At 41.3% G+C, this 21,185-nt stretch overlaps 2 protein-coding genes across 5 annotated transcripts in view; one reads left to right on the top strand and one right to left on the bottom strand.

Annotated features, from left to right (window-relative positions):
- LOC121133870 (serine/arginine repetitive matrix protein 3-like) overlaps window positions 1-4,818 on the bottom strand; it is a 69,224-nt gene extending 64,406 nt beyond the window's left edge. The window contains exons 1-2 of the mRNA XM_040731027.1: window positions 4,786-4,818; window positions 2,023-2,663 (exon numbers count right to left, since the gene is read on the bottom strand). Of these exons, the coding sequence (XP_040586961.1) occupies window positions 2,023-2,663; window positions 4,786-4,818 (674 nt within the window). The remainder of the gene's footprint in view (window positions 1-2,022; window positions 2,664-4,785) is intronic.
- The window catches only part of Itsn2 (intersectin 2), a 102,427-nt gene continuing 83,295 nt past the window's right edge, over window positions 2,054-21,185 (top strand). For 2 of the 4 annotated variants that reach the window (XM_040730889.1, XM_040730886.1), the window contains exon 1: window positions 2,431-2,515. The gene's annotated coding sequence lies outside the window, so the exon portion shown is untranslated. Of the gene's footprint in view, window positions 2,154-2,430; window positions 2,516-2,704; window positions 2,800-21,185 lie in introns of those variants that run through there. The other 2 variants (XM_040730887.1, XM_040730888.1) reach the window with 2 other exon arrangements.

The following is a 21,185-nucleotide window of genomic DNA, read 5'->3' as shown; positions in this document are numbered from 1 at the left end:
TTGCAACCCTCAAAAGGAAAGGACGTCTGTTTTTCTGTATGAGTGGAGAAAGAAAAAGCTAGAAGCAGTAAGAACATTTCTTGGAAGGCTTCTGTGTTTCCCTCCCAAGTTCCATTCTTTAGCTTGCTGAACAGAACCGCTGCTAGCAAGGCCTGCCTAGGGATCTGAGAACCCCTCAGCAATTTGCTTCCCTCATCACTTGTACCTAACCTCTAAATGTTTGACAGCATTGATTTTTTCCAGAGTCACACATGCATGGATGAGAGAAGCACGGTTACTGGAAGTCCTCACACTCTGTTGTGACAGGATAGACAGATTGGTCTAAAGTTCTGAATTTAAACCTGCAGGCAAGCATGTAGGACCTCAATTCACCCCAGAGACTGTTAACTTTGTAGTTTCTTCTAGGGGGAATTTTTTTTTTTTTTGGTTTTTCGAGACAGGGTTTCTCTGTATTGTCTTGGAGGCTGTTCTGGAACTCGCTCTGTAGACGAGGCTGGCCTCGAACTCACAGAGATCTGCCTGCCTCTGCCTCCCAAGTGCTGGGATTAAAGGCATGCACCACCAACGCCCAGCTCTCTTTTAGGGGGAATTTTAAATGTTCCCCCCTTTCCTGTCCTCCTCCCCTTCAAGGATTTGGCAGCTTCTTCAACAGAAAGAAGAGAAGGTCAATATTACCAGGTCCAGAACATCAAAACACAAGTGACACTAATCAGTGATGGGGGAGGTGTGTACTAAGTATCTGCCCATTAGGAATAAATAAAATCAGTTTTACCTCGAAGGACAGCTCTCTGCAGTATTGTTTTGGATGTGGGCATGGCTAGGGAGGTTTGGAAACAGTAACAGGTGCTTAAGGGTGCTTTTCTTAACCCAAGCAGCTTGTTTATAGAGGGAGAAGCCTTATTAACTGGTCCCCAGGAAGTGAGGGACCTCCTAAACTGATACCACAGAGTCAGGTGTCTCTGTGTCATCAGAGCTCAGGACCTGTCTGCCAGGTTTTGGTGAAGTCCTAATCGAAGAGTTAAGAAAAACACTTCGAGAGCAAGAAAAGCCTGTTTAGCACCACCAATGTCTGCTAAATTCCTCCTAAGAGTTGGCTGTCCAGTTCAGTCAGGCCTAAGCATGGTAGTCATCTCATTCAGGTCAGACTTGATTCCTTCATCTGCCCCAACAGGTAAAAAATGAAGCCCGAGGGCATCTATCTGCACAGATCTCTCACACGTCAACAGAAATCACAGGGATATGAATGCTTCAAAATTTATTTGTTGGATTTTTGATACAGTTTATATGTAGCCTAGACTGGCCTCAAACTCATGATCCTTCCGACTCAGCCTCTTGAGTGCAGGGATTCCAGACATGTAACAGTTCAAGCTATGCGTTTTGTATCTCAGCACAGTCCCCTCAAATGAAATCCTGAGTCTTAGACACTTCCATTTTGCTCATTAGGACCCATCACTTCTTCACCCTAATCTAAAGAAAGTCTTTTGGTTGAGCGAGTGTTGTCTTTGTCAAACGGCCAGCCCTAGACATGGAATGGTGACAAGTCTGGTCTTTGTGAGGGGTCCACATAATACAAAGGGGTGATAGAAATTCTGAATGTGGGTTTCTCCTATCATATGGGCAAGAATGTCTCTAGCTTCTGCCGGAAGAAATTGGGGCAGTCTTCTTGTGAGGAGCGTGCTCTTGCATGAGGACAGGGTCAAAGATGCTCCTTGTTGGACGTGTGTGTGTGTGTGTGTGTGTGTGTGTGTGTGTGTGTGTGTGTGTGTGTGTGTTCTCAGGTGTGGTTAATTCCTTTAGGGGAGTCCCTGAGAAGGGTCTGCCTCAAAGGTGGAGGCAACTCCTTCGCACCTCTAGTTTCCCACATCAACGAAGAGACCTTCAGCGAATAAGAAGGTTCCAGAGCGAGAGAGAGCAAGCTCCAGGTGTGGTCCCCCAGAGATGTCCTGGACATCCCCCGGCCCTTTCCAAAAACCTTGGGGTCCGGTTTGGCAGGAAACGTCCCACCCAGCCTCCACATGTCACCTCGAAGAGGAGGAGCCAGGTGGGTCCCAGTGGCTCCTGGAAGGGCTGTCAGCTCCGGGGCTTCGGGACGTCGCGGGAAGAGAAGCGCTTCGGCCCACGCCCTCGCGGTCCAGGGCTCCCCAGCTCCCGAGGTAAGGAGGCACGCCTCGCAGTGTCGCGTTCCCCCACGGTGGGGAGTCGGTGCCCCGCGGCCGGGCTGCCGGGCGAGCGGGCGGGCGGGCCGTCACTGCCCGCCCGTCGCTTGCCTCCCCGCCCCCCGGCTTCCTGCGGAGGCCGCGGCCGCCATGTTGTTGTGGGGCTGAGGCGGCGCCGGCGGAGCCCAGCGGCCGTGACAGGCTGCGCAACAGGTTCGCTGCGGCCGACCTGACGACTGACCCGGCGGCGGCGGCGGCGGCCGCACAGCAGGGTCTCCCCCGGCGCCTGGCCGCGCCCGTGCGCGGGTGGCCGAGGAGCGCGCGGGGTCGCTCGCGCGGTGACGTGCGCGAGGCGCCAGGTGGGTGAAGCCTCCCGTCAGCGCTGCCGCGGGGCGCGGGGCAGGTGCGGGCGCCGCCGGCCCGGGGCTCCACGCACGGGCCGCGCCGAGGGGGCCGCGCGCCGCGGAGCGCCCGGGCTCGTCCTCGGAAGCGCGTGCGGCCCCCGCCCTAGGCCCAGGGCCGCGCTCGGCCGCACCGGGCGGAAACCTCGGGCCCCGGGTTCCTGCCCCCGCCGCGGGGCCGGCGGGCCGCTCCTCTCGGAGGCCGGGGCACCGGGGCCCCTCGCCACGGCCTCGCTTGGCAGGTAACGGCCGCCGCCTATTGCTGGGGGGCGACGCGGTCCCCGGCTTCCCTCAGGGGCACTTGGGTGCGCGTTGCCTTGGAGACCCGTTTTATTTTGGCTTAGTTTCCTGATTTACTGTTTTCCTCTTCTTGATCGGCGTTGGTGCAGAGGGTCAGGTGAACCGCATCCCGGTGCGTCAAAGTAGCCCGAGTCACGAGAGGACAGTGGGCGGGTGCCTGGCGTCCACGGCTCGCGTTTTAACAGCTAAAGTTGGGAAATGTGAGGCGTTGACTTCTGATCCGCATTATGCACTCCCAGGGCGTCTAGGAAGCACAGCGAGAGGGAACCTCCGTAGCCGTGGTAAAGTTCATTGCTTATTTAAGGAAGGGAGAAAAAGACGCCTGCTAGTGCATAGTGGCTGGGTAAACTGAGGCTGCTAGGGCAGGTGGCTTTCATTCTGCAGATAGACGCTGTTTGCATGTATTGATCTTGGGCTGTGTTGTTCAGCGGCTGCCGGTGCCAATATGTTCATTTGAAACTTGGACTCGTAATGAATAGGAGCATTTTGGATACAGCCAACTACTTCATAATAGGAATTGAAGTTAGCACAGGAATTAATGCTCCGCTACATGCCCTTTTGTCCGTTTCATGAGTGTTCACTGCTTACTCGGGGGAGGCAAGTTGTCACTTGAAATTTTGTGTCGTTAGCTTAATTTAGGTAGCACAGACTGGAGGCCAAGCTGCTTAAGCCTCTGATAAATTGCTAAGTTCCCTCAGAAGGTTTGCTATATTGTCAATCGCTGGTAAAACCTAAAAACAATCCAGAAACATTGCCTACAGCCTTTGTACGAATTGATGGGAGGCCAGCAAAATTCAGTTATCAAACAGTAGAAACTGATGTGCTACCTTTAGGTTAGGGACTGTCCCTATGATTGCCTCGGAAGTAAGCAAGCAAAGTGAAAATATTTCCATTTTCTTTTTTAAGGATGCAGAAAAAAATGTGTGTTACTGCTGTTTGATGTAATATGGATGTACAGTTGAAAAATCTGCGTGTTTTAAACATTGGATGCATTTAAGTAGCTCCCCTTGTTCACCTTTATAATGAAAGGTCGAATGGTTAGTGTAAACTTGACCGATGCTGAATTATTGAATAGAAAGTTACCATTGCTCAACACATCTCAATGCTGAAATCCAGATTAGATTTGTGCCTAAAAAACAAATGTGTTTTTACAAAAATAGAATAGTATGTGCCCATTAAACTTAGAAGCTTTCAAGATTTTCTTTGTCATTTTATCCTGTAGTTAAATTGTGTTTCTTATTACAACATAGACAATTTCCTATATAATCTTAGAACTTTTAAAAGGTGTGTGTGTGTGTGCACCTGTGTTAGGACTGAACCGACTGTCCCATACATTCTGAGCATGCTCCCTGCCGCCAGGGTACATGCAGTTCAGGATTTTTAGTTTTAAATGATCTTTAATACAGTTTCACAGGGTTCCATCATTTTAATAAAAGGATGCGAAAGGTTCACCATCAGCTAAACTTCCTTTAGCATTACAGTGTGTCTCCCCTGGTGGGCATTTATAGGACACTTACTGGTATTAGAGCCTCTGCTTAGTGTTTATATAACTATTTAAAGTGTATGAAGGCCTTGCAAGTAATTAATGTCCTCCCATCAGATAGATAAGTGAAATGTTAAATTAGAGTTTTAACTGCTCTAGTCCTCAGAGTTAATAAGTATGAGTGTCCCATTTCAGGTTAGAATTCTTTTAACTTCAGCACCTGTGTTGTTGTCCATAACACCTAGGTTCAGATTAAAAAAATAAAAGTATGTGGGCATTAGGAGAGGATGAGCTGTGTTTGTCAGCTCCTGGAAGGGGCTGCCAGGACTGGGGTTTGCAGGCTTTCCTGGGAGAACGGAAGAGTGCTTCACCATGGAGCTGCGTCTGGAGCCCCGGTCTACACAGCCAGAGTCTCGTTATAAATAACGACAGGCCTCGAACTTACCCTGCCGCATTCTGCGCACTGCTGGTGTCCCATGTGCACCTTCACACCCAGCGCAGAAGTTTTACATGTTCATTTGTAAGACTTTTACATTGGGCTCTATATATTATTCAGGATATGATAATTATCTTGCTAAGATGTGATAGATTTGTTGTCTAACAACCTGTTGGGGCTTTTTCTTTTTTAATCTTAACAAATGCCATACTTATGGAAAATTTTAGGAAAAGCTATTTTGCAAGAAAGTAAAAGAAAGGCTAAACAAGGGAAGACTTTTGGGGTATGCCAGTTGTTAAAGAAGATTCCAACTGTGAAATAAGAAAACAAGAATATTTCAACTACTTCTGCAGTTGCATAGATCTAAAACTAAACATACATTAGAGCGTGTTTCCGCTTCTCGGCTCTTTTTTGTAAGTTTCTACTATCCTGCGGCTGCTGCACACAGACATGCTAGAGTTCTCTTGGGTAAAGTGTGCATGTAGGTATTCTTGAGAAAGAGGAACTGAACTGAATTTAAAGGATGTGAGGCAGAGAGGAAATGGGGGTGGAAGGGAGGGAACCGAGCAGAAATAGGACAGTGAATAGCCTGAAAAATAATATATTTTCATAACTCTAAGAGTGTAACATATTTCATTTGCAGTGTTTTGAGAGATTCTATTAAAATGTTGACTTCACAGTCATACCAAGACACTGAATAACTTTGTTATTTGCCATACAAAGCTATTCAGCTGTGATTATAGCAGACACTTAGGGGTCTACTACCAGATGGTAGACATTTAACTTGCTGTATTTAACCATTTGCTTTATGTTTTCTGAATCCTTTTCACTGTGAATGCATATTCATTTGAGAAAAAGTCTGGCTTAATAAAAGTTTCACATACACTTATAACTATATTGGCTAAAAGTAGAGGCTCTTTAGTTAGACCTCCTACCCCAGCTCCAGCTCCAAATAGTTTGTATGACCTTAAGCAAGTTTTTTTTTAATTCTTTAATTTCTGTCTTTTCATCTATAAAACAGGGATAATGATAGTACCCATATCATAGTCTTATATCTAATATAAAGTGCCTAGTGACCGTGTTTAACATAAGTACCCAATAAATGTCACCTTTTACCATTTCAACTTACTTCAATGAGAAATTTCAAGCTAATTAGTCTTTCTTTTTCCCGGTGTCTCTGTTTCTCTCTGGTTTTTGATTTATCTTAATGACTACAAAAGAAATTAGCTGTTTCTTTTGGTACTCAATTTCTAATCAACATCAAAATGAACCATATGAGAAGGCTGAAAATAGATTACAAGATCTGACCTTCATTTCAGTCTTAAGACTCTGCCCCTTTAGTTCCTTAGTTTCTTCTGCTCTGTATCATCAGTTCAGAGTCTTTGACTTCAGGTGATTAAAGTCTCCTCAGCAGTGTGGATTTGACCAGGAAGAGGCTGGTGTTGAGAGAGAATAGTGACAAGTGAGAGATCAGTCAGTTAAGGCACCTGCGAGGTTCACACTGGTCTTTAGGACAGGAGCAGGCTCTGCCTTGCTATTTTCTTCTGCTGTTTGGAGTCTCTGTCCCCCTCTCTCCATCTTCCATCTAATATGCTTTGGTGGCATTTGTCAAGTGACTGCTTTAATATAAGTACCAGGTAGGTCGAGTTAATAAATCTTATAACTTATGTAACATTTGGTGACATGCTTTTTAGAAATCTGTGAAATAATCTTTAGGGATTATAAGTAATCCCTTCAAAGATTAGTGACATTTTCTGTTAGTTGCTTCTCTTGTTGTCATGACAAGAAGTAATTTGAGGAAGGAAAAGTTTATTTGGATACATGGTTTTTAGGGTGCAGTCCATCACAGCAGGAGAATGAGACAGATGCCACTGCATCTGCAGTCAGGAAGCAGAGAGAGAGAGAGAGAGAGTGATGAATGCCTGTGCTCTGCTGGCTTTCTCCTTTGTATGCTGGGCAGGACCCCAGCCCATGGAGTAGCAGTCCACATTCGGGGCGGGGGCTCCCACCTCCTTAACCTAGTCTAGATAATCCTTCACACCACGGCCAGAAACTTATCTCCTAGGGAGTTGTAGACCCTCAGTAATAACCATCATATTGGCCAAGAGTGGTGAGGGTCAAATAGGAATGCAAAGTAGTATTGCTTCTCTAGCCCATTTTCATTAAGAGCTGAAAACCCAAGTGGTAGAAGAGAAACCTTCTCACTAGAGCTGTTTAGGTTTTCCACGGCTAAATTTTTAGTGAAATGTGTATAAGCTGATTTTTGTCTTGCTGCAGAGACAACCTGTTCTGGAGTTTTCCTTGCCCTCTCCTCATTCATTCCAGTAATTATGTCTTGGAGTTACTACTTCCCCTTTCCAACATCCTGGTTCCTATGGGGCTACTCTGGAGTTCCAAGAACTGAATAACTTGCATGGTTGAGATGTAAAGAGACATTGGATTGGATTCGGGTAACCGCAAGACTTTTCTGACAGTACTCTCCAGGACCTTGGCTTTCAGCTCTCTCTTAAGTCTCTTCACCAGTGTAACTGTTCTTCATCTTTGTCTTTCTCCATATTGTGTATCAGCTTTCCTTTCTTCATTCCCAGCTACTGTCTTCTCTCTCTGAAAGTTAAAGACAACAGAAGTTACTCATAATTCATAACATGGAATTCATTCTTTCACTCCATCATTTCATAAATAATGCATGATTTCTTGCAAGAAATGTCCAGTGTAATGATTATATAACCAATGAACAAAATATATAACCTTGTCCTGCCATAGTGGCATTTACATTCAGAAAAAGAGAGGAAAGACAGTAACATGTCTCGAATTTAGAATTCGCCAAGTATTGTGGAGAAAGTTAAGGCAGAAAATAGGTGTATGGTGTGTGTGTGTCTGTGTGTGTGTGTGTGTGTAATAATTGGGAGAAGTAAATTTAATACCTTCAAAATGATCACTAATTTCCAGACCAAAGAAAATCTGTAGTGTACATTTACAAGTAAATAAATAGCCTTCATGTAAGTAAGTTTATTTGTATTTCAGGATACCATATTTAAGATGGTTTATTATTGTTATTTATTTGATTGGTACCTGGCAGACCTCTTGATATTCTAGTTACTAAAACCAGAAAAAACCTTCTACACATGGTGTGCACTTAAAGAAGAGGTTTGCCAAACAATTTAGAATGGGTATTTAATTTGACATTTCCTAAAAGACTGTATTGTTTGATTTTAAACTTTATTGACTTTTTATGTGTACTATTTTTATTATGATGAATAATAAATGTTCTGTGTAGAAAATGGGAACACTATAGGGAAATGGAAAGACCATGATACTTTCCAGACTTAGCCACTGCTCATGTTTTGGTAGATCCCCTAGACCGTAGTCTCTGCTGATAATGGACCTGTGGTATGTTGTTATGAGTTTTGTTACAATTTAGTATGTTTTCCTGCTGTGATAGGGATTGAAGCTGAGCGTGCTAGGCAAGTGCTTTCCCAGTGGACTACAGGCCCAGTTCCTGCTCTGTGACTTTTCTTTGTAGCTTACTAATAACTTTTATCAAAATATGGCTCTATTTATTATGTACTTATTCACAATATACTTTTGTTGGTGAATAATATGTCCCTATTACCGACTATTAGTAATAGTGTCTAACATTTATAGAGCAGTAGTTATATCTTAGTTATTTAGGGGATACTTTGTTTAAATTCATTTAGTCTTTAGACACTTTATAAGAACCTTATAATTGAGGAATTTGAGCAAGTATAAGTATAACCATTTCCCCCAAGTGACATAACTGGTAAGTGGCAGACCTAGGATCTGAATCTGACTTTGTTCTTCTGCTTATAATGACTTTCATATTGCTTCTCTAGCATTAAGGTAATTGTAATCTATACCTTGCCGTAGTTCACATCCTTGTAGCTGAATTTGTGTTTATGATTATGAGCATTTCCCCAGGATAAATATAAAAAGGTATGGACACTTCTTAATGCCCATGTGCACAAATTACCAGATTGCCTCAAGGAACATTCACTAGTGTGAATGTGTAAATGAAACCATCTTATTTCCCCAAAGCCTTGAAAGCTTTGCCTTTAGAAAATATACTAACTTATTGAAACTGCTTCAAGTTTTCTTCCTCTAAGTGTTAGTATCAAATCGTTCTTGTTCCATTTATCTTGAAAAACATTCGTTTCTGCTTTTCTGCTTCTTTCCCATTTCATTGGCATGGGGGTTTTTTGTTTGTTTGTTTGTTTGTTTTTGTTTTTGTTTTTACGAGACAGGGTTTCTCTGTATTGTTTTGGAGGCTGTTGGTCCAGCCCAGCCTCGAACTCACAGAGATCCGCCTGCCTCTGCCTCCCGAGTGCTGGGATTAAAGGTGTGCACCACCAACGCCCGGCTTCATTGGCATGTTTACTTTGTTTATTTCTTCCTTTCCTCTCCTCTCTTCTCTCTCCATCCCTCTCCTTCCTTTTTTTCTAATCTCTTTTGACAGTCTCTTGTAGCCCAGACTGGTCTCAAATTTACTGTATAGCCAAGGAAAACATTGAACTTCTGATCTACCTACCTCCATCTCCTTCATGCTGGGATTGCAGGCATGTGACTCTCCACCTAGTTTATGTGGTGTTAGGGATCAAGCCTGAAGCTTTGTGCATGGCACAAAACCATTCTGCGGGCTGAACCAGCTTTCTTGTTTGTTCTAAGAATTCTTTGTTTGTTAAGAATATTGTATCTTCCACATAGCTACACATTTTTCCAAGTTTGTTTATGGACTTAAGAAAAATGATAATGATGGTAGTTAATATCTGTGTAGCACTTTTTTCTTTTTGGTTTTTGGAGACAGGATTTCTCTGTATTGTTTTGGAGGCTGTCCTGGAACTCACTCTGTAGACCAGACTGGCCTCGAACTCACAGAGATCCGCCTGCCTCTGCCTCCCGAGTGCTGGGATTAAAGGTGTGCACCACCAATGCCCGGCTCTGTGCAGCACTTCTTGAGTAAGTATGTGCAGTATGTGCTGTGTATGCTAAGTGCTTTACATTTAGTAACTCATTTAATTTTTACAGCATCCCCTAGGAGGATTAGCTCCTTTGACATTGGTTTTTTTTTTTTTTTTTCTGGCTGTCTTGCGGCTGTGTATGTAGACCAGGCTAACCTTGAGCTCACAGAGATCCACCTGCCTCTCAAGTGCGGGAATAAAAGGCATGTGACTTGACACTGTCTTTTTAAAGTCTTAGATTTTTGTTCTGTGCCTTTGCCTATTTCTGTTCTGATTTCCTAAAAATCACAGTACCCCCTGTCTGAAACCTTTGTTCAGTGCTCATTACTCAATTTAGGAGTCATTTCCTCTGAGATCACTCATCTAATGACATTCTAGTTTCTCAAGGCAAAGTGAGGTATCATCTGCTGTCCTTATTATCCTATAGCACTTACATGGAATTCTAATTTTGGGTGCATTCTTCCTTTTCATTTCCTTTTCTTACACATCTAAGGACTGGGCAAATACACAGACTTGGATCAAAGGTGCTCTTGGTGATGCTGGTTGTGCCAAGAAGAGAAAGGCTGTGAGATAGCCCAGTAGATAAAGGGCTTGCTCCACAAGCATGGGACCTGAGTGTGACTCCCCAGCACCCACATAAAAAGCGAAGTACCTGTGAATACATGTACATAAACTAAATATGCTCTCCACCACAAACACAAAGAAGTGATTCTCCTGCCAAAGTGTGTGAAGTAGAAACCTGGACTGAGGAAGTAACATTGAAACTGGTCTGAAAGCCAGGGAAGCAAGGGTAGAAGTCCAGAGACTAAAATTGAGCAAAAACACAACTGGTGCTTTCCCATGATGTGTGTAGCGAGTTGTTGGGGATGATTTTGAGTATCACAGCCTCGCTTCTGGAGAGCCAAGGAATAAACCCTGTTTCCCCAGTATGTGCTTGTGGGTGTGGATGTAGGCTTTTTCTCTTTTGGTTTTAGGGTTTGTTGTTGTTTTGTTCTGTTTGCTTTTTAAAAACTGGTCTAATTGTGTCGCTTAGCTTGTTTCCAAACTCCTGGCTACAGGTGAGTCTTTTTCCCCTTACCCCCCACACTTGACACCTTCCTAGTAGCTGGGATTGCAAGCATTCACTGCTCCCACTAAAAGATCCCAGCATACTTCTTATAGTGTTCAGAATGCTGTCTTTCTTCTAGAGTATACATCTCTACTCCTATAGAACACTGGTCGATTTATCTTCTTAGACCTTTTACTAATATAGTGAAGAACTCAAAGAGTCCTGACATTATCTTGCTAAGTTTCTGAAACACACAGGGAAGTTTGGTGAACTGAAAACCTTTGCCAAAAGTCCCAGAGAAAAACCCAAGATCTTTGGAGCCCTGGTTGCAGTCACAGTTTTCCTAGGTTAGAATTTTTACGTAGACTTCAGCTCCTTCTCACCAGCCTTGATTATGCTTTTGATTTCTGTTTTGCTATTTTTTTATGAGACATTCTACTCTTAATTTACTAGTTTTGAGATATATTGATGGTTGTTCTTGAAAGAGGGGAAGTACTTTTATCTATATTAGCAATATAGTTTATGTCATTTAATAATAAATACTTCTCCAAGTCTTTAAACTTCTTAAATTTACCTTTTCTTTTCACTTTATTTTTGTTGTTGTTGTTGATTTTGTTTTTGTTTTTTGAGGTAGGCCAAGGATTTGTTATGTAGACCAGGCTAACTCAAATTTGCCATGATCCTCTTGCCCCTGCCTCTCAAATGCTTGGGTTACAGGCACACACAACACCTGGCCAGTATTTTTTTCTTTATGAACATAGTACATTCCAGTTGATGAAACTTAGTAAGATAAACATATATTTCAAGTTTATCTTCCAGTGACAGTCAGATTTTAGTGTCTGCTTTGAGTGTGTGTGTGTGTGTGTGTGTGTGTACATGTGCACACCTCTCACATTGAAGTTAAGAACATAGATTTTGTTGTTTAGGATTTGGGCTTTTAACTTTGTAAATATAACAATATTTTCCTTAAAAAGTAAAATTTACCAGCTATAGTGGTACACACATTTAATCCCAGCACTCGGGAGGCAGAGGCAGGCAAATCTCTGTGAGTTCAAGGCCAGCCTGGTCTACAGAGTGAGTTCCAGGCTAAATAGGAAAACTATCTCAAAAAAGTATATATTTAATGTAATATTTATGTACAGAGCTATTAAGACAAAGAGGTACACATGGTTAATGTCACTATCTCCTAATAAAACCTAATAAATATAACATTCATAGGCAGCCTTATCTTTGGATAGGTTTAGTGGGGGTCTGCTGCTCTAGACTGTTTAGAATGAAGGAGCAGGCTTGGGAACTGAGTATACTCTTTTTGAAATAATTGAAATATAATTTAAAATTTTAAACCTTTACATTGCACTTACAAAACTGTTTAGTGAAGTCTCCTTTAAAATGTAATTAAACAAATCAAAACAAACTTCAGAAGTTGATTTATCTTGGGCCAGCATTGTGATTGGTATGAGCCTGAGACTATCTTACTGTGGTCTTTGAAATGGTGGGATCATTGATAACAAGGTATCTATGGTAACATGTAAAAACATGTAGTATAGGGCTTAGCACCTACATCATATTTTAAAAATTAATGAGTTTTATCATAACATCTTCATACATATCATATCTTGTTTCTCTTCGTTTCCTTCCCCTGTCTTCCTCTGTGCCCCTCCTTCCCTCTAGCTGATTCTCTTTCCTCACCACTGTCCCCTCTTCTGCTTTTCTATTTCATGCATTCCTTCACCTGCTTTCTACCTCCTTCAATATAGTTTCTTCCAGGATCTAACTTTGTGACTATAAACACACATATAAAGACACAAACACATGTATATATGCATTACATATTTTTCCATATAGGAAAGAAACTTGGAGTATTTGTCTGAGTCTGGCTTATTTTACTTAATATAATGATTTCATGTTATCTGTTTAGCTGCTTATAAATTTGATTTTGAGTGGCCATAGCCACATGATATTTGACTCTATGTTATACTGTCATCATTGTGATGCTATTTCCATGTTGGCTAATCCTTCTGTGAGTATCTTTGTAGAGAAGGCAGTTTTTACTTAGTGTTGTTTCCTCAGACAGGCTCCCAGCAGTGAAACTACTGACATGTAGGTACAGATGTGTGGGATGTGGGTAGGATTTCTGATATATATGATTTTAGGTGCCTTGTGAACAGTTATCATTTGTACTCCCAGAGGCTATGCCTGCACACAGTTCTTAGCTTTTCTAGCTTGGTTGGTAGCCAGGGTGAAGGCTGGGATTTTGTTTTTGTTTGGTGACTTTATGAGTAGAAACAATGCAAAATATAAATTTGTTTTCTTTCGTGAGTGTGTGTGTGTGTGTGTGTGTGTGTGTGTGTGTGTGTGTACAAATGGTTTTTGAGACAGGGTTTCTCTGTGTAGCTCTGGCTGTCTTGGAACTATTCTCTGTAGACCAGGTAGCTGGCCTCTCACTGAGAGATCCATCTGCCTCTACTCTGGAAGGCTGAGATTAAAGATATGTGCTACCACACCTGATTAATTTTCATTTTCTTAATTATTAGTGATAGTAACATTACTTAGTAAGGTTTTTTTTGTAAATTAACTGAAGGCTTAGTGTTTTCATTATCATTTTAATAGTTTCTTTTCTTTTTTTTTTCCTTTTTTTTGTTTTTTGAGACAGGGTTTCTCTGCATTGTTTTGGAGACTGTCCTGGAACTAGCTCTGTAGACCAGGCTGGCCTCGAACTCACAGAGATCCGCCTGCCTCTGCCTCCCGAGCATTTTAATAGTTTCTAATACATTAAAAGTATTAACTGGCTATCTACTCTATGTTATTTCCCCCATTTAGTTACCTTTTACTTAAAAAAAAATCCTGCTGGGCAGTGATAGAGCATACCTTTAATTCCAGCAGTTGAGACAGAGGCAGGTAGAATTTGAGGCCAGCCTGGTCTACAGAGTGAGTTCTAGGACATCCAGGGCTATTACACAGAAAAACCCTGTCTCCAAAATAAAATAAAACAAATAAAGAAAGAAAGAAAAAGAAAACAGAACAAAAAAAAAACCCACAGCTTTCAAATAGCTACATAGATGAATCTGTTTACTCTTCCCTTTGTGTTTCCTTGTGTTATAAAGTTTAAAACTTTGGAAATTAAATTGTTTCAAAGAAATCACATTTTACTTGAAATTTGAACATATTATTCAAGTTTTTCCCTGCATACATTTTACTCAACCCAAGTAAATCATTTTGCTTAAATATTTACCCTTTATGAGACAATTGAGAATAGGCCCCACAGTGGCCTGGTTGACTCATGTGCTATTTTAGGTGTGTTTCCCCATTGTGTGGGTGAATTGCCTTGTTCATGGCTGTTGACCGACTCTTCTGTAACTGGTTTAAAGCTTAGCATGAATTTGAGTACTAACTCAGGGCGCCATTTCTGGTTTTTATGCCCTCTTGACTTTCTTGTTGCTTCGTTAGTTAAGCTTAATGTTTATAAACGTCAAGATATACATTGTGTGTTTAAACATCTTAAACTGAAGAGAGTAAGTTCTAGAACTAGAATTAAAGTTTGTATTTAGAAGCTTTTAGAAAGCAATATTCTTTGAGTATTTGGGGTCAAAAACATAATCTTTTTATTTATTGATACTATGTACAATTAATTTGCTTCAATGAAATATGATGAATATCTATTAGAAAATAATGTGAATATAGTAATTTTAATATCTGATATATATAAACATCCTATGTGCCAAATATTTTACAGGTGTGATGTGTTAGTCTTAAAGTAATCTTGCATTTTGGTCCAGTTTACCCACATGAATTAGGAAATTCTATGTGTGTTGTGGATAAGACTACAATCCTGTGGAGTACGTGTACTGGGATTCAACTCTGAGTTAGGTGATCTGTTTTCAAATCACTTGTAGCCTGCTTGTTCTATGTGCAGTTGAAAGTATTCTAATCTCTTGAGAGTTCGTGCTTAAAAAATACTTTAGTATCTACCTTATGGCTAACAGCTGGACATCAGGTATATGAAAATGAAGAGACAATAGCAGGCATTGGCGGTCTCATATCGATGAGCAAATATGAAAACAGAAGTTAGCATACTAGATGTTTTGTACAAGAAGAAATGGAAAGGAAACTTTCATAAGTAGAACTGTCACCAACAAGATAGGTAGCTCTGCAGGCACTGAGGAGAAAAGCAGAGTGGGAGGGGTAGATAGTTCAACTCTGGTTTGTAAATAAAGACTAGAATCTTATAATACATTGTATGAAATGTAAAGAATATTAGATTATTTAGAGTGATAGCTTTATAATTCATTTCCAGTAAATGTCACCATTTTAAAGTTCCTAATTCTATGGTTTTTAGTATCTCTGAGTTAATACATCTATCACAGTTGTTTGTTTTTCATTTTTCTTTGAAGCTATTGTGAATAGTGTATTTTCAGGTGATTCATTGCTTAATTGTACCAAACTTTACCAACTAATACCAACATGTCTTAAACTATTCACAAAATAGAAAAAGAAGGAATACTACCAAACTAATTACAAAGCCAGTATTGCCCTGATACCCACGCTAGACAAAGTCATAACAACAAAAAGAAATAGATAGACAGATTTTCTTGATGAACATAGATGTAAAAATCCTAAACCAGATACCTGCAAACTGAATTCAAGGACACAGTAAGAAGGTTATATATCATAACCAACTTGATTTCACCCCAGGGATGTAAGAATCGTTCAACGTGTTCAAATCAACAAATGTATCATATAAATGAACTTAAGAACAAAAATCACACAATCAGCTTCATTGATAAAGAAAAAAAACATTTGACAAAGTACAACATGCCTTCATCATAAAAATTCTGTAGAAAATGGAAATAGATGGAACATATCTAAATATATGACAGACCTATAGCCAACATTACACAAATTGGGGAAAACCCAAGCAGTTTTCACTCTTCTCTACTCTTACTCAGTATAGTACTTAGAGTCTTAGCTAGAGCAATAAGACAGAAGAGGATATTAAAGGAATACAAATGGGAAAGGAGGAAAACAAATTATTCCTATTCTCAGCTTCTTTCCTAAAATCCTACAGACTCCACTAGAAAACGTGTAGATCTGATAGACACTTTTAGTGAAGTTGTAGGATATGAAATAAAAATACAAAAATTACTAGCATTTACATATTATATAGCAATATCTTAGATTTCTCTCCCCCAGTGTGACAAAATACCCTGACCACAACAATCTAAGGGAGAAAGATTTTAGATTTTATTCTTGCTCACAGTCCTAAGGGTAATGGTTCCGTCTTGGTGGGGAAGTTCAAGTAGCACAAGCTTGGGAAGCATTTGATCATGTAGCCACAGTCAGGAATGGGGATGGGGAAACACTGTCTTCTTCGTCACTCCCACCAACATATCTTTTAAAGATGTCAAATTAGGTATGGGGGCAGTTTGAATCCTCTCCTTTCCTACCGGCTCTCCTCTGTATATTTAGTCTTTAAAAGTTCTGTTTTATTACTAATGTTTATGTGCATGCACATGCGTATGTATAATGTGGGTGTAAGTATAGGTGCTAGGGCAGGCTTACCAAAGTCAGACGACAACTTTTGGAGAGTTGGTTCTCTCCTGTGATTGATTCTGGGAATCGAGAATACAAATCTCTGGCTTACACGGCAAATACTTTCACCTGCTAAGCCATCTATCTCTCCAGTGTTCAAGTTGACATTGCTTATCCTGCTTCCTTTGGTTTGTTTCTTTGTTGTTGTTGATGTTATTGTTCATTTGTTTCTATGTGAGCCATATATTTTATTTACCAAATTAACTTGTTCAGCAAATATTTAGAAGTATTTTCTTTTTTAAAAAAGATTTATTATGCTTACAGTATTCTGCGGACCAGAAGAGGGCACTAGATCTCATTATAGATGGTTGTGAGCCACCATGTGGTTGCTGGGGATTGAACTCAGGACCTTTGGAAGAGCAGTCAGTGCTCTTAACCTCTGAGCCATCTCTCCAGCCCCCTAAAAGTATTTTCTATAGAAGATCTGGTTTAAAAACTAGACATACCCAACTAAATAAAAATGACCTGCCCAGGGCATGTGACACAGGTAAACACAGGTAATGGGAAATTGAGGTGCAGTATGTATTTTGGTTGAATAAGTGTTATAGACATACGTAGGAGATAGTAATTAACTGCCAGAGAGGATAGAATTCTTTTAAAGGAAAGATGTCACTTGAATTGGGAATTAAAGGCTGAAAAGCCAGCATGGTGACTGTGAAAAGACCACACTTCTTTAGGAAGGAACAAGGCAGAGAAAAAGGCATCCCTATTTCAAGAAAGGTTGATGTCCACATCCATCAAGGGGAAGTGGTGGGTAAAGTGGATGGCAGTGAGGTTCTGAAAAGCACCATCTTTCATCCATGTACTTAGACCTAACTTGCAATTACTGGGAGAGTTTATGCAGGAGTGGAGCACCACCAGTGAGGTTAGGAGAGGGGAACCAAAACTAGTAGCTGTGCAAGAACATTCCAGGGGTGGAAAACTATTCTAGAAGGTTTTCTGTGATGGAGTTTCTGTCCCACCTGGTCCCACAGCCATTTAGCCCCAAACAAACACACAGAGGCTTATATTAATTATAAACTGTTTGGTCGATCACTTAGACTTCATACTGGCTAACTCTCTCTTAATTATTAACCCATATCTATTAATCTAAGTATTTCCACATGGTCTTGGGCTTACCAGTGATGCCCAGTTCCCCTTATTCCTTGACAACTACATGGCATATCTCCTGCAGCTCATTCTGTGCATCTTCTCCTCAGAATTCTCCTTGTCTCAGAGCTCCACCAATACTTCCTGCCTGTACTGGCCAATCAGCATTTTATTCATCAACCAATAAGAGAAATGTATATATAGAAGGACATCCCCCATCAGTTCTCCTAATTCACATAATGACTTGTTACTAACTCAGTCTCAAGTGCTGATCCTGGTTGTCTGTAGAATTGTTAAAGTTCCAAGTGATCTGATTGGCCAGATTTTACCAGCACTATTTTACAAGCATTCCTCTAGACTAGAGGTATGTGGTTTCTAGGTCCATTTTTGCTCACTAACTTGTGGGCTTCTTTAACTCCTTTAGTCTTCCTATCTTGAAAATGGTGGGCTTTGGACTAAATGACTGTAATTCTTCCTTTCTGTAATTGTGTGCTTCTAAACAAATAAAACCCCCACCTTGTACTGAGCCACTCGTAATTTTAAATGACTAGCATTTTTTCCTGGGCCACTAAGACCCATTATAGAAAGGTCTCTGACTTTAAGTCTAGCAGTTCCACTTTCCTCTCATCAGGAACACATACTGTCTCAATTCCAAAATTATATTTGGTGATTCCTCCAGATTGCATTTGGATTAAATTCAGTCAAACGATTCTTCTCATACCTGTTATCCACCAAGTAGGGTTCTTCAAAGGTGTCTTGCCAGTTCTCCACGGTATTTAACAGTTCAGATCATGACCACAAACTGCCATCGTTACACATTGTCCTCTCTACACAGTAGAACAGGGTGCTTGATGGACACCCACGAAGTGTGTAACCAAGGTGAAGCTGATTAGTTATTATTCCCTTCAGAGTTTTATGCCAAGAGGCCACAGACAGTCAGCATTCCTCATGTATTTGATGTAGCCTTCCTTGTTGCAGCAGCTGGAACAGATTTTTCTTCTCTCTTAAGTTCTCCTGCTGCTTGTGTCAATATAGGACGTTTTCATCATATTCATTTTAGAGAGGAAAAAGTGCCATAAAACCCACAGGGAGAAGTTCATGGGCTCTGGAATAAAATAGACTTGAAATCTCCACAATGTCTCATGATGATGAATTTGGGCAAGTAATTTAACCTCTCCATACCTTTGTCTGTGAAATGAGTAAGATATCTGCCTTGTAAGGATTTTGCAGGAATGTATTACAGGGTACCTAGCACCTGAGCATCTGAAACTCTGTGTGCAGAACTGGAATGTTGGAGTCTTAATGAATATTGATTGAATATGATACATAGTAGGTTGTTAATAGAGGTATATTATCTTAATAGAAATTATTGAGCAAATGTTAGCAATTATTTAAAATGTAAAACAGATTTATATGATCTGTGGTGTTTTTCAAAATTTCAGTTATATTTTTTCTCATGAAGCACTGGGAATTGAACCTTGTAAGGTGTGCTAGGCAAGTGTCCTATCTCTGAGCTCTATCTCCAGCCCCAATTCTTAATCTCTGCGAGTCTTCTAATAAACTAGGGAAATTGTTAAGCATGGTATAATTAACGATTCCAAAATGGGACAGAAAATTTATGTAACTAAAACGGGTGCAGTGGTATGTTTTAAAAGTTTACTGATTCCTGAATTGAACACCCCAACATTAACCCGTACACGTATGAACACCTGATATTCGACAAAGAAGCTAAAATTATACAATGGCGAAAAGAAAGCATCTTCAACAAATGGTGTTGGCATGTAGAAGACTGAAGATAGATCCATGTCTATTACCATGCACAAAACTTAAGTTCAAATGGATTAAAGACTTCAACATAAATCCAGCCACACTGAACCTCTTAGAAGAGAAAGTGGGAGGTACCCTTGAACGAATTGTTACAGGAGACTGCTTTCTGAACATAACACCAGTAGCAGACACTGAGGTCAACAATTAATACATGGGACCTCCTGAAACTGAGAAGCTTCTGTAAGGCAAAGGACACAGTCAACAAGACAAAAAGGCAGCCCACAGAATGGGAAAAGATATTCACTAACTCCACATCTGACAGAGGTCTGATCTCTAAAATTTACAAATAACTTAAGAAGCAAATCTCCAAAACACCAAAGAATCCAATTTAAAAGTGGGCTACAGAACTAAATAGAGAATTCTCAATAGAGGAGTCTCAAATGTCTGAGAGACACTTAAAAAAGTGCTCAATATCCCTAGCCGTCAGGAAAGTGCAAATCAGAACAACTCTGAGATACCATCTTACTCCTATCAGAATGGCTAAAATAAAAAACACCAAGGACAGTTTATGCTGGAGAGGATGTGGAGAAAGTGGAACATTCCTCCACTGCTGGTGTGAGTGCCAACTCGTACAGCCACTTTGGAAATCAGTATGGAAATTCCTCAGGAAATGGGAATCAATCTAGCTCAAGACCCAGCAATTCCACTCTTAGGCATATACCCAAAAGATGCACATTCATACAACAAGGACGTCTGTTCCACTATGTTCATAGCAGCATTATTTGTAATAGCCTGAACCTGGAAGCAACCTAGATGCCCCTCAACTGAAGAGTGGATAGAGAAAATGTGGTACACTTACACAATGGAGTACTATTCAGCAGAAAAAATGGAATCCTGAGATTGCAGGCAAATGGATGGCACTAGAAGAAACCATCCTGAGTGAGGTAACCCAGTCACAAAAAGACAAACATGATATGTACTCACTCATTTATGGATTATAGACATGGATCAAGGGAGTGCCAGCCTAAAATACCACTGCCAGAGAGTCTGGGAAACAGGTAGGACCCTAAGAGATATGCATGGTACCCCAGAGAAGGAGAATGAGGCAAGATCTCCTGAGGAGATTGGGAGCATGGGGGGAGGTGAGAGGGAGCTGGGGAAAAGAGAGGGGAAGAGGAGGTGGGGAGAGGAGGACATGAGGGAGCAGGAAGGTTGAGTTAGGGGAAGAATAGGAGAGAGCAGTACAAGAGTTACCATAATAGAGGGAGTCATTATAGGTTTGAGGGGAGATCTGGCACTAGTGAGATTTCTAGAGGTCTACAAGTATGACACCAACTGGCAAACTAAGCACTAAAGGGGAGACTACCTTAAATGCCTCTCCCTGATAATGAGTTCGACTACTCCCTGTGTATGCCATCCTAGAACCTTCAACCAATGACGGATGGAAGCAGAGGCAGACACCCACAGCTAAACACTGAACTGAACTCCTGGAACCCAGTGACAGAGAGGGAGGACTGATGAGCAAAGGGGTCAAGACTGGGTTTGTTTAACCCACAGAAATAGCTGACCTGAACCAGGGGGAGCTTTTGGACCCTGGACTGATGGCTGGGAGGCCAGCATGGAACTGATCCAGACCTCCTGAATGTGGGTATCAGTGCGGAGGCCTAGGCAATCTATGGGGCCTTGGGTAGTAGATCAGTATCTCTGGCATACAAATGGACTTTGGGTACCCATCCCACAATGAGGGATGCTCTCTTAGCCTGGACTCTTGGGAGTAGGGCCTAGGCCCTGCCCTGAACGAAATGACAGACTATGGATATCACCCATGGAGGGCCTCACCCTCCTTGGGGAATGGAGTGGGGGTTAGGTGGTGTGCTGAAAGGGTGGTGGGAGGGTGTGGGAGGACAGGAGGGAGAGGGAACTGGGACTGACATGTGAAG

The sequence above is a fragment of the Mesocricetus auratus genome, unplaced genomic scaffold (genome assembly GCF_017639785.1).
Source record: "Mesocricetus auratus isolate SY011 unplaced genomic scaffold, BCM_Maur_2.0 Super-Scaffold_100024, whole genome shotgun sequence".
NCBI lineage: Eukaryota > Metazoa > Chordata > Mammalia > Rodentia > Cricetidae > Mesocricetus > Mesocricetus auratus.
Note: the sequence above shows the minus strand (reverse complement) of the source record. Positions and strands in the feature narration are given on the sequence as shown.